The sequence below is a fragment of the Hypanus sabinus genome, chromosome 19 (genome assembly GCF_030144855.1).
Source record: "Hypanus sabinus isolate sHypSab1 chromosome 19, sHypSab1.hap1, whole genome shotgun sequence".
NCBI classification, from domain to species: domain Eukaryota; kingdom Metazoa; phylum Chordata; class Chondrichthyes; order Myliobatiformes; family Dasyatidae; genus Hypanus; species Hypanus sabinus.
Window position 1 is genome coordinate 60875079 of NC_082724.1, and position 13363 is coordinate 60888441.

General features: G+C 44.4%; 1 protein-coding gene across 3 annotated transcripts in view; it reads right to left on the reverse strand.

Annotated features, from left to right (window-relative positions):
* Nucleotides 1-13363, reverse strand: part of LOC132377963 (aminoacylase-1-like) — a 55666-nt gene that overhangs the window by 24595 nt on the left and 17708 nt on the right. For all 3 annotated transcript variants that reach the window (XM_059944512.1, XM_059944511.1, XM_059944513.1), the window contains exons 6-8: nt 12266-12342; nt 7374-7463; nt 6042-6098 (exon numbers count right to left, since the gene is read on the reverse strand). In XM_059944512.1, coding sequence (XP_059800495.1) covers nt 6042-6098; nt 7374-7463; nt 12266-12342 — 224 coding nt within the window. The remainder of the gene's footprint in view (nt 1-6041; nt 6099-7373; nt 7464-12265; nt 12343-13363) is intronic.

The window sequence follows — 13363 nt, forward strand, 5'->3', positions numbered from 1 at the left end:
AGGAAACTCGTATCACATGCAAGCTCCACAGAGAGAGCTCCTGGGCTTCGGCTTGAAGCCAAGTTTCTGGCACCGTGGTTCCAACAGAATGCAGCAAACAGTGTCACAGTTCCAGGAAAATGCAGTGCAACCAACAGTAATGTACAAGTGCCATCAGGTAGATTGTGAAGTTTTGAGCTCATCTTTATTGTACATGAGATCTATTCGATAGACATAATAACGTGATAGAAGCCCATAAGGTACTAGATCTGGATGAGTGTGATGGCTCACTACAGTTAACTAAAATGAAATAGCAAGGTTAACCTGGGTACTGTGATTTTGAAAGATGTAACTGTTTGAGTGCCTTTTAAACATGTATTTAATGATGGCATGCAGTAAATTCAGATTCAGAGATTGGGAGGCCTTGGAGTGGCTTCAAATCAGCTAAAAGAAGAGCAGATACAGTATGAAGAGGGCAATTTAAAATAATTTGGGTGGGCAAATGGATAGGAAAGACTTAGAGGGTGGAATAAAGGCAGATGGACAAACTCGGATAAGCATCTCGGTCAGCATGGAAGGGCCAGTTTCTTTGTAGTATAACCAAATGACCATAAAATATAGGAGCAGAATTAGATCATTCAACCCACTGAGTCTACTCCACCTTTTTATTATGGCTGATCCATTTTCCCTCTCAACCCCATTTTCCTGCCTCTTCTCCATAAGCTTTCCTTATTAACCGCCACCTTAAATACACCCAATGACCTGGCCTCCACAGCTGCCTGTGGCAGTGAATTCCACAGATTCTCCACCCCCGACTGAAGAAATTCCTCCTCATCTCTGTTCTTAGTTGGCATCCCAAAATTCTAAGGCTGTGCCCTCTGGTCCTAGAGTCCCTTATTATAGGAATCATCCTCTCCACACCTGCCCTATCACAGCCTTTCGACATTTAATAGGTTTCAAGATCCAACCTAATTCTACTTAACTGAATAAATACAGGCCTAAAGCTCCTCATATGATAAACCTTACATTCCTGGTGAACCTCCTCTAAACCCTCTCCACATCCTCTCTTGGATAACTGCTCCCAATACTCCAAATGAAGCCTCACCAGTGCCTTATAAAACCTCAGCATGACATCCTTGTTTTTAGGTTCTAGTCCTTTCAAAATGAATGCTAACATTGCATTTGCCTTCCACACCACTGACTTAACTTACAAGCTAACATTTACAGAATCCTGCACGAGGACACCCAAGTCCCATTGCATCTTGGGTTTTTATTTTTCTGCCTGCTAAGAAAATAGTCTACACTGTTGTTCCTTCTACGAAAGCTCATGACCATACACTTCCCAACACTGTATTCTATCTGCCATTTCTTTGTCCATTCTCCTAATCAACCTGAATCCTTCCTCAACACTACCTGTTCTTTTACTGATCTTCGTATCATCAGCAAACTTGGCCACAAAGTCATCAATTCCATCATGCAAATTATTGACATACAATGGAAAAAGAAGCAGTCCCAACACCAATCCCTGCAGAACACCACTGGTCACAGGCAGCCGACCAGAAAAGGCTCCCTTTATTCCCAATCTTTGCTTCCTGTCAATCACCCAATGCTCTATCCATGCTAGTATCCTATCTTGTTAAACAGCCTCATGTGCAGCAAAAGCCTCTGAGAACCCAAGTACAAATTGTCCTTTTCTCTCTCCTATTTCATATATCCTTAAATAATTACAACAGATTTGTCCGTCAAGATGTTCCCTAAAGGAAACCATACTGACTTTGGTCTATATTATCATGTGCCTCCAAGTGCCCCAAAATCTCATCCTTAACAGTTGACTCTGAGGTTAGACTAACTGGCCTATAATTTCCTTTCTTCTGTCTCCCTCCCTTCTTGAAGAGTGGAGTGACATTTGCAATTTTCCAGTCTTCTGGAACCATTCCAGAATCTAGTGATTCTTGAAAGATCATTACCAATGCCCCCACAATCTCTACCCCCATCTCTTTCAGAACCCTGGGGTGTAATCCACCTGATCCAGGTGACTTATCTACCTTCAGACCTTTCAGCTTCCCAAGCACCTTCTCCCCAGGACTAGTAACTGCACTCACTTCTGCTCCTTGACACTCTCAAACTTGCAGCATACTCTGCTCATGACTTCCACAGTGAAGATGGATGCAGCACACTTCTATTTAGTTCATCCACCATTCCCCATTACTTCCTCTCCAGCATCATTTTCCAGCCTCTGATATCTACTCTCACCTCTTTTACTCTTTACATATCTGAAAAAAAACTGTTGGTATCCTTTTTTGGTATTTTGGCTAGCTTACCTTCATATTTCATCTTTTTCTCCTTATGGTTTTTTAGTTGACGTCTGTTGGTTTTTAAAAGCTTCCCGATCCTCTCCCTTCCTAGTAATTTTTGCTCTATTTTGCTTTTCTGTTGTTTTTGACTTCCCTTGTCAACACAGTTGCATCAATCTTCAATTAGAATACTTTCTGTTTAGGCTGCTTAACAAGATAAAATCCTACAGCATTACAGGAAAGATACTGACATGGATAGAGGAATGGCTGACAGGCAGGAGACTGTGAGTAAGAATAAAGGGGGCCTTTTCTGCATGGCTGCCAGTGACTAGTGGTGTTCCTCAGGGGTCGGTATTGGGATCGCTGCTTTTCACATTGTTTGTCAATGATTTACATAATGGAATTGATGGCCTGTGGCACAGTTTGCAGATGATACAAAGATAGGTGGAGGGGTAGGTAGTGCTGAGGAAGTAATGCGATTGTAGCAGAACTTAGACAAATTGGAAGAATGGGCAAAAAAGTGGCAGATGGAATACAGTGTTAGGAAATGTATAATAATGCATTCTGGTAAAAGGAACAAAAGTGCAGACTGTTGACTAAATGGGGGGAAGGTTCAAACATAAGAGGTGCAGAGGGACTGAGGAGTCCTTGTGCAAGACTCCCAGAAGGTTAATTTACAGGTTGAGTCTGCGGTGAAAAAGACAAATGCAACGTTGGCATTTATTTCAAGGGGAATAGAATATAAAGGCAAGGAGATAATGCTGAGGCTTTATAAGACACTAGTCAGGCCGCACTTGGAGTATTGTCAATAGTGGAGCATGCCTTATGAGAATAGGTTGAGTGAACGCAGCCTTCTCTCCTTGGAGTGACAGACACCTTGGACACCTCCTTGGAGGTGACCTGATAGAGGTGGACAAGATGATGAGAGGCATTGATCGTGTGGATAGTCAGAGGCTTTTTCCCAGGGCTGAAATGGCTAGACAAGAGGGTATAGTTTTCAGGTACTTGGAAGTAGGTACAGAGGAGATGTCAGGAGTAAGATTGTTTGTTTGTGTTTTTTTTTGTTTACACAGAGAGTGGTGAGTGCATGGAATGGGCTGCCGGTGGCGGTGGTGGAGGTGGATATGATAGGGTCTTTTAAGAGACTCCTGGATGGCTACGTGGAGCTTAGGAAAGTAGAGGGTTATGGGTAAAGCCTAGGTAGTTCTAAGGTTAAGACATGTTTGGCACAGCTTTGTGGGCTGAAGGGCCTGTATTGTGCTGTAGGTTTTCTATGTTTCTACCTACAGCCCTCCATTCCAGGTGATACCCCGGTGAATCTCTTCTGCATTGTCTCTTGTTACCGAGTGCTTCCCACAGTGCAGCAAGAAGAACTGTACACAATACTCTATGTCCATCCTAGCCACTGTGTTGTAAAGCTGCATCATGATATCCCAAGTCTTAGACTCAATACATTGGCCTACAAAGACAAGCAGCATGGTGAATGCCTTCAGTCTGCCCGTGTCATCTTAGTTAGCAAGCTCATTGGTTTGCCGTAGAACATTTGACCTGGCTTGTCTTTATATCTACTATTTTTAATACAGCTGTAGTTTTTTGTACTGCCTTTCCTACTTTTCCAATCTTTCTTTTAGAAGTTTTCCAGTTACAGACCCCGAGTCAATCAATTTGCAGGAGACTGTGAAAACGGCCAAATATCTTCTGCCCTGACAAAGAGCCACTGTTCAGTATCTCAAAGAAAGTGGCATCGAGCTTGAAGGACCCCTCAACCGAGGACATACCCTCTTCCCATTACTGCCATCAGGGAGGAGGTACAGAAGCCTGAAGACACACACTCAATATTTCAGGAGCAGTTTCTTTTCCTCCGCCATCAGATTTCTGAACGTACAATGAACCCATGAACACTACCCTACTATTTTTGCTCTCTTTTGCACTGATATAATTCTTTATAAATATTTCATATTGTGAGTGAGTGAGGCGTCCACCTCCATCGGTCAGGGTTGACTGTGGATGTCACGTCCTAGCTGTCTAAATACGCAAGCCTGGGCAGTATGATTTGGAGAGCAAGCTGTTGCCCGTGTAACAGGCTCCCCCCTCTTCATGCATCTGATGAATCCAAAGGAATGACAGAGACTGACACAGTTTGGTACCTGAAGTGTTGCAGGAGTTGCCACCGGCATTGCACTCAATGTCGGACTGCCTTACGGACTTCAGCTCTGGATTTTCCCTCAGGGTTTACTCCTGAAGATTCCCCATGAGTAGGTAGAGCCGCAAGGCAGTGGTGGTTTGAGATCAGAGTTTTCCTTCTCCTAGATGAGCTGCCAACCTCAGCTGATGAGCCCCATCTGCCTGAAGCGACTGGTTTTAAGGTGCCAATAACCTGCCTTTGCCCCTTCTCCTGTCAGTAGAAACAGTGCTAGTGGGCTAAGCCCCACGTGAAGGCCAGGAGCTGGACCCGGTTGTCAGAGGCTATTTGAGATGTACAGCATATTGTAAATCATAGAATGTTTTATGTATTGCAAAGTACTGCTACAAAGCAACATACTTCATGACATTTGTCAGTGATAGTGGTCGGCTCAGCCTTATTACAGAGTTCAATTCCAGTGCTGTTCTGTGGATTTCCTGTACATTCTCCCCATGGAATGTGTGGCTTTTCCCTGGATGCTCTGCTTCCCTCCCAGATGTACTGGGTAGGTTAATTGGTCGATATAAATTGTCCCGTGATGAGGTGAGTGTAATTAGGGTTGGTGGTTTAGTTGACTCTACGTTGTATTGTTAAATAAATTCATCATGAGCCCGATTCTGACAACCATCTCTTGCCCTTATGAAGGAGCCGCAGTTTTGTCCATCTCTCTTCCTACAGAAAACCCCCAACGCAGTGAAATCTCCTTCGCTCTTGGGCTGAAACTCACTCCCTCCTTTCCTCCCCACATCTGCTGTCTGGCCCACTGAGTACTTTTACCACAGCCTGAAGTATTTTCCTTTCTTGCTCCCCACGCGCCCCCCCCCCCGGTAGTTTGCCATCCTTTGGAAAGTCAAGTACTGGACAGACCACTGGGCACAACATCAGCGATCTCAGTCACAGGGAATGGGTGCAGCGTGATACTGAACTGTCCCAACCCCTCGACTACAGTTCAGCATTCAACACGAGTGGCATTACGGGGTAACATAGTGACTGACAGTCAGCGTTCAATACGAGTGGTATTATGTGGTAACAGGGTGACTGACAATCAGCGTTCAACGCGAGTGGCGTTACGGGGTAACATAGTGACTGACGGTCAATGTTCAATACGAGTGGTATTATGGAGTAACATAGTGACTGACGGTCAGTGGTCAACGCGAGTGGCGTTACGGGGTAACGTAATGACTGACGGTCAGCGTGCAACGCGAGTGGCGTTACGGGGTAACGTAGTGACTGACGGTCAGTGGTCAACACTTTATAGCAGCCAGCTGTAAGATTAGGGTTTGATTCACAACAGCCTGTAATGGCTTTGTATGTTCTCCCAGTGACCATGTTGGTTTCCTCAGGGTGCTCTGGTCTCTTCCCACATTCCAAAGGTTAGGGTTAGGGCTAGCGGGTTGTTGGCATGTTATGTTGGCGGTGGAAGCGTGGCGACTCGTGGGCTGCCCCGCACAGTCCTCGCTGATTTCATTTGACACAAAACAACACAGTACACTGTACGTTTCAATGTACATGTGACAAATAAAGCTGATCTTTAATCAACAGCTACTATAACAAGCAGCCAATGCCAAAAGTGCACAGTTACTCACACCACACCCTTCTTTCGCCGTAGAATGCTGTGAAGGCATCACCAGGGTTGGCCAAACCTGTAGACACAAAGGTCAGAATTCCAGTGACAGTGCTCAGAATTCCATAATTAAATGTGGTTTAGATGTTTGAGGCAGAGGGGCACGTGGGTAAATCTGTGGCAGGAATGAATAAACAAGGGGTACAAAATCGATGTCTGGCCTGCACTATGGGGCTCAAATGAAGAAAGATCCTAAGAAGCACGAGTGTAAGAGAGCGAAATAATGTTAATGCACTGAACTGCAGCCCAGCAAACGGAGACATGACTTCTGGATCATCAGAGGCCTAAAAAGCAGCTTAATCCAGCACAGACCTTTACGTTTTAAATAGATTACATGCAGCCTTTGAGGATAGTGCAGCCACAGTCCTAAGGCCTGAGAAACAGAGCAGCCACAAGCCCAGGGGCTCTACTGACAGGCAACGCACAGAGAATCTTGAGGCCTCCAAGATCTGTCTGCAGTGAGGTAAAGTTCAAGGGTCAACACTGCTACTGGACAAAATAAAACCCCTCCCTTGCTAATCCTGTGGTAGACAGTTTGGGTGAGGCAACAAGGGAGATGGGTAACAAGGGAAGGATTGAGATTTAGATTTATTTATCACGCCAGACGAACTTCAGGTTCAAACTCCATGTGCGCAGACCGACTAGACCTTGTGCTTCCCACTCCCATGGACTCCTAGTTGTAGAGCAGAGGACTGCGGATGTCCTGTGGGGTTGAGGACTACGTGACAGGGATTGAGAGGGAGTGACCGGAGGAGGAACTAGCATGTATTTGACAAGTACAGAAGGCAGGCAGTGTGGGGTAGGTGAAGATGACACAGGTGAGTGAACCAGGATACCTCAGGGTAGAGCAGAGTGTGCTGTGGGAGAGGACCACCATCACTGAGGTGTGATTTGTTGGGCCCCAGTCAGTGCTGGTGCAGACATGTGCAAAGGTCTGGCACCAGGGCTGGGCTGGCAAAGAGAGAATGATTAACTCCAGCCTGGAGGAACCTGAGGGGTCACAAAGGAGGGGCTGGTTTCCTCGCCATGCCGTGTGATGGGAGCAATGAGCAGCTAGTCCTTTAAAGCTGCATCTCCCAAAGGAAAAAGAGACACAGGTACTTCATGGAGAAGTGGAATAGCCTGGATTCTGGTTGGAAGGGATTTCTGCTTACAAGCAGACAAGCGCAGGGAGATGGCTAGATGATGGCGGGGAGGTGTGTACAGAGAACATAGAGAGGTCTTGATGAAACGCCCAAGAGTTTAAAAACAGAATGATAAACAGAAATCTGAAGCGGAAAGAAACAGTTCTTACCTTCATCAAGCGCAAACCCAATATTCAACGCCTGGAACTCTTCACGCTTAACCAACTTTTCCATTCCAGTGTAACCCCCAATCTCCTCATCTAAAGCAAAGGAAACTTTTGTCAACAAAGTGCTCTACCACCAACTAACCCCCCACCCCCCCACCAAGCTCTTAGAATGCCTAATCCTATTTCCTACCCATCCCTGTCAGGGGGTACAGTGGTGGGGAGGGGAGGTGCCCTTCTGATCCCGATCTCTCCTGTTCACCCCACCAAAAGGTTGTGGGTTCAAGACCTGGCCCTGGAACCAGCACCTAATGCAGTCACTGTGTGCTGAGGGAGTGCTGTCTTCCAGACGGCACATTGAACCAACCTCCAACATGTGAATCAACCCAGGACATCATCTGAAGATGAATGGTGGAGGGTAATCTCCTGAAGTACAGCAGTGATGCCGATTTATTAATCTGTTTTGTCTGCACAAGCTCCATATACAGTACCTCCATTCTCTCCAAGATTCTCGTGCCTCCAGCACTGGCCTTTCAGCCTGTTCTAGGTACCCACCACCCTCTGCATAAAAACACTTGCCTCTGTATATCTCCTTTGAACTACCCCTCTGGCATTGAACAGTTCAACCTTAGGAAGAGGATACTGAAGCTACATCCACACTACACCAGATAAATCCATAACCGAAGCTTTTTCTCTTCGTTTTTACCCTCCGTACACACTAAAGCGGCGTTTTCCTCCCCCAAAAATGGAGCTTTGCAGAAACACTCTCCAAAGTGTGTAATTTTGAATATGTCCCTCAGGCAGATCAGTGTGGATGGAGTAACCAGAGAAATCTGAAAACACTGTCATGACAGATGGTGACGGCAGCGCGGCATTTCATTGTTTTCCTGAACGCAACCTAACAATTTCAGAACAGACAGCAACGAGACTGAAGCCAGAAGAGTTAGAAATGTACTCACCAAATACTTTAACCCATAACTTACTGAATAAATAAGTATACTCACTTTGCCCTGTTTTCTGTCCTTGCTCGTATGTAGGTAGTTTACCTATTTATGCAAGTACTTCTCTGACAATAGATGTGTAACAGCCAAATGTAACATTGTTTAGAAATACAAGATAACACTGATGCAGACATGTTTTATACATTTAACAAGCTGCTTTGTTAATGCAACAGATTTAGTCAGTTTCTCAATGCTCGTCGTCAGCCGAGTCGTACTGTCCGTGAACTCCCTGTCGGTTGCCTCTGTACCCTCCAGTATTTGTTTTTTTATTTCACTTTTAAGTTCTCCTGCGCGACAGCCAACAGCTGTCTGTCCTTTAAGTTTTTCTAGTCTGTAACTACACAAACGCACACTTTTACAGCGAGATTCAACACCAAACATGTTGCTTGTTTTCGGTAGATATGTCCTGTGTATGTGTAGTAGGAGGAGATTCGCCGAAATCTCCGTTTCAATGTGGACGGAGATATTTTTAATAACGCATAGTGTGGACGCCTATCATTTTTACGTGAAACTGGCATTTTCAAAATTATGCGGTCTAGTGTGGACGTAGCCTGACTGTCTTCTGTATCTGTGACTGAACAGTCTCATGACTCTAGTTTAGTAGTCAGAAGAGCATCTGGTAACCCAGGCAACACTCCCTGCTGAAGCTGCAGGCCGTGCTAACAACCTGCTCAGAGACTACGGTCATGGATTGAAAAATTAACTTCAGTGCCTCAGGAAAGCAGCCAACATAATGAAGGATATCTTCTCCCTCTCCTCTTCTCCCCTTTCCATCAGGCAAAAGCTAGAAAACACACACCACCAAGGTGACTACAGGACAAATCATTGTGGACCCTACCCACCCTGCAAATTGCCTTTTCCAAAACCTCCCTTCTGCCCCCTGGTTAAAGATGCTCAAACATTCCTATTGCAAATTAAAGACAAAGTCCTGATCTCCCAATCTACTTGATGATAGCTCTTGCCCCTCTTTGTCTGCCTGCACGGAACCAGTAACGACGTTTTATATTTGTTACTGCCTCCCCTTCTCTCTACTGCAATGTGCTTCTGTTTGTAGTGACTGTCTGGATGACACAAATACAGGCAAAAGGTTTTCACTGCAGCTCGGGACATGTGACAATAATAAACCAATTACCAGTTATCCATTAATCACACTGAGCTGAGCTGAGAGAGAAAAATAAATATAAATCATACAAACAGACATCAGGTGAAAACGGGGACAACCACATCAATGAAATCATTATAATCGTGCACCTTATTGTCTATCTGCACTGCACTTGCTCTGCGGCTGGCACTCTTTATTCCACATTCTGTATTGTTCGACCTTGCGTAATGAGTTGATCTGCATGAACAGCATGCAAGGAAACCTTTCCACTGTACAATAAGCCAGTTCCAGTTCCAGTTCCAGCCTCACATGAAGCAACAAGCTATGGTGTTGTGCTTTTGGAAGTCAGTCAGTGCCCCAGGACTGATAGATGGAAAGGAAGGCACTCCTTCACAAATACAAACAGCAAACTCTGGAAACTCTCCCTCGGTCACAGTAATGACTTTGGAAAGAGAAACAGAATCAATGATCCAGTCAGGGACCCTTTGTCAGACTTCCGATGAAGGGTTTTCAACTCAAAACCTTATCTGTTTCCATGTCAGACGCAGCCTTTTTTTTATTTTTGGCTTTCCTCCATGGCTCTCGCAAACAGCTTGATAACATTTAGATTATTTATTTCAATGACACTGTATCTTGACAGACTGCAGGGTATACTATCTCTTTTCTTCCAAAAGAATGCTGCAGAGGTTTTCAAATCCAGATAGAGCCTTAGTATGATGACACCAAAACATAGGCAGCAAACTCTAACTACTGCACAGGTTTGTGCCACGCCACTCCCGACACAGTCTGACCGCCATCACCGAGACCTCACTGATCTCTCTGGCAGCTCATTTCAGTGAACAGAGACAAGGTTACATGGACAGGCAGCATCTCATCCAATGGCAGGATAAAGTCTGAAGCTGTAAAACAGTTCGAGGTATTTGAGAGAAGCCGTTGCCCAAACTCACAGCATTCCAGAGCCTCTGTTGTGTAATCCTGTTCACCCCGGTCTATGCTTCACAACTCTACAGTTAGCTCCGTTTCAACATGTTCCATGTGGGAAAAGCATATCTCTTTCCTTAACAAAAAGGCTCGGCAGAAAACGTACTTCTTGCGTCAGTGGATAAAATCCCAACTTCCCCAGAACATACTGGTGTAATTCTACACTGCCATCATAGAGAGCATCCTCACATCAGCCATTACTGTCTGCTTTCGTGCAATATACAACACACAAAAACTACAACAAATTGTCCGGTCAGCAGAAAAGGTCATCGGTTACAGTCTACTATCACTACGGGGCTTTTACGTGTCCAGGACAAAAAAAATATTGTAGACTCTACCCACTCTGCAAACTGCCTTTTCCAAAAGCTCCCTTCTGTAAAATGCTATTGGGCTATTAAAACAAAATCTTCACACCATCTTTCTACCCCCAGTCAATCTGATTAACCATTCTAGTTAGACCAGCCCCCACTCCCCTCTGTCTATTACACCCACCCCTGCACTGTCAACACTTTAAATTGATGTTATTTACATTGTAAGCACACACTGCTATTTATGTATTTATTCCAAATCTGTTTAACCTCTAACTTTATTTTTATATAATTGTTTATTCTTTGTATTTGTTGCAAGTTGTTTTTTGTTGCATGTCGCAGCCTGACCAACACACCACAGTAAATTTCTAATGCATCTAAATGTACATGGCAAATGAGTCAACATTTGCTTTCACTCTTGAATTTCCACTCAAATTTTAAATTTCAACTCACCTGAGGGAACAAAATGAAATAATCTTTTCACAGGAACAGGACTTGCTCTTGGGTTTATCTTCCTCTGTTTCTCCTCTCTGGTTTTTCACTAAACTCAGATTTAGCAAGCGGGAACAACGAGTGCACTTCCAATCCCAGCCGCATCCTCCACCTGTAATCCTTCTGCCCACCATCACTTCCAGTTCAACTCCTGAATTTCTCCTACATCCTTCTCCAGCTCACCTCTCCCTCTTCTACCTCTCTTCAACTGCTCCTTGGAAATATCTACCCAAGCTTTTGTCCAGGTCTTAAAATTTTGTTCTGTCCAATAGTGAGATAAAGTCATACCACATGGAAACCGGCCCTTCGGCCCAACTCATTCATGCTAACAAAGGTGCCTACATCCTTCCTATAATGAGGTGACCAGAAGTGAGCACAATATTCCCAGTCTGGTCTAACCAAGGCATTACCTCACGGCTCCTGAACTCAGTCCCTGACTAATGAAGACCAACTTGCACAGCAATTTTGAGGTCTATGGAGGTGGACACCTAGATCCCTCTGTTCCTCCACACTGTTAATAATCCTGCCATTAACCCTGCATTCTACCTTCCAAAGTAAATAACTTCACACTTTTCCAGGTTGAACCATTTCTCAGCCCAGCTCTTCACTCTGTCAGTGTCCCATTGTAACCTACAACATTCTAACCACAACTCCAACAACCTTACTGTGACCATTCACTTTATCTTATCCAGGTCCCCAATGTCCAGTTATGTCTGTTCATTCAACAAAACGTTCTAGAACATTTTGTCAAAGTGCTGCTAGATAGAAAACAGTTGGAATAAGTGGTGAGATTACTCCTGGAATCAAAGGTTCCTGATGTAACTAAAGCAACATCTTTGCCATTTTAGGATGGCTACAGATTCAGGCAGAAACTCTTCGAGACTCCAAATCTGCTGTCACAGAATTCTGGGAGCACCACATTCCACAATCAGACAGCATGTTTTATCATTTTCAGATTCACCATCACAATTATTAGAAATCATGGCATCAGAAATTCTGAACTATATCTCGTACCAGGAACCATCGACAGGTGAATTGTCCGTGGAAACCTTCTGCCCTCTGATTTCAACCTTCGAATGGCCTCAATGTACCTGGAAGAAACAGGTGATAAGTGATTCAGAAATCTACTGGACTTGAAGCAAGATCAGAGTATTGTCTAAGCCACAACAAATGATGCCAGGGGTACCGCTGTACGAATTTGGTGTGGGAAGGTGAAGGCATCAAAGTGGGAGGGGCCAGTGTACCTAAGGTCCATCATCATTCCCGGGACAGGTAGAGTTTGGACTAGATGCCCATGCACTCTCCCTCCCACTCCTGTCCAATCTTGTCAACATACTCAGGTCAAAGGACATTCTAACTGGATGCATTGTCCTTAGGTGTGAAGGAGTCACAGCACAAGATCAGAAAAAGCTACAGAGGATTGGAAACCCAACCAGCTCCATCACAGGCACCATTGAGGACATCTTCAAAAGACGATGCCTCAAAAAAGCAACATCCGTCATGAAGAAACCCACCCACCCAGAACGTACCTTCTTCTCATTACTACCATCAGGGAGGAGGCACAGGAGCCTCAAGACACACACTCAACATTTTAGGAACAGCTTCTTCCCCTCTGACACGAGATTTCTGAATGGACTAGGAGCCTATGAACACTACCTCAATTTTTTGTTCTTTTTGCACTATTATTTTTTTTAATATATTTCTTATTATAATTTATAGTAAATTTTATGTATTCCATTGTACTGGTGCTCCAAAACAACAAATTTCATGACATATGTCAGTGATAATAAACCTGATTCTAATTCAAGGGTCCCAAAAGACAGCAGTAACCTTCATCCTATCCGTCCATCTCTTCCATGGCTTTTCAGTTATACTGTATGTTGAAAAGGCTGTGGAAAATGCCTGTATTCAAACCGGATCACCACTGACCAATAAGCCAACAGCAGCTTAGCCCAAAATTAACATTGAAAACACTGAAAAGCTCTGGAGAAAGAAACAGACTGTTCTGATGAAAGGTATTCAACATGAAACATTGTTTCTTGCTCTACAGATGCTGCCTAACCTTTTGAGTATTTAGAGCATGATCAGTTTTACATCAGGTTTGCAGCATTT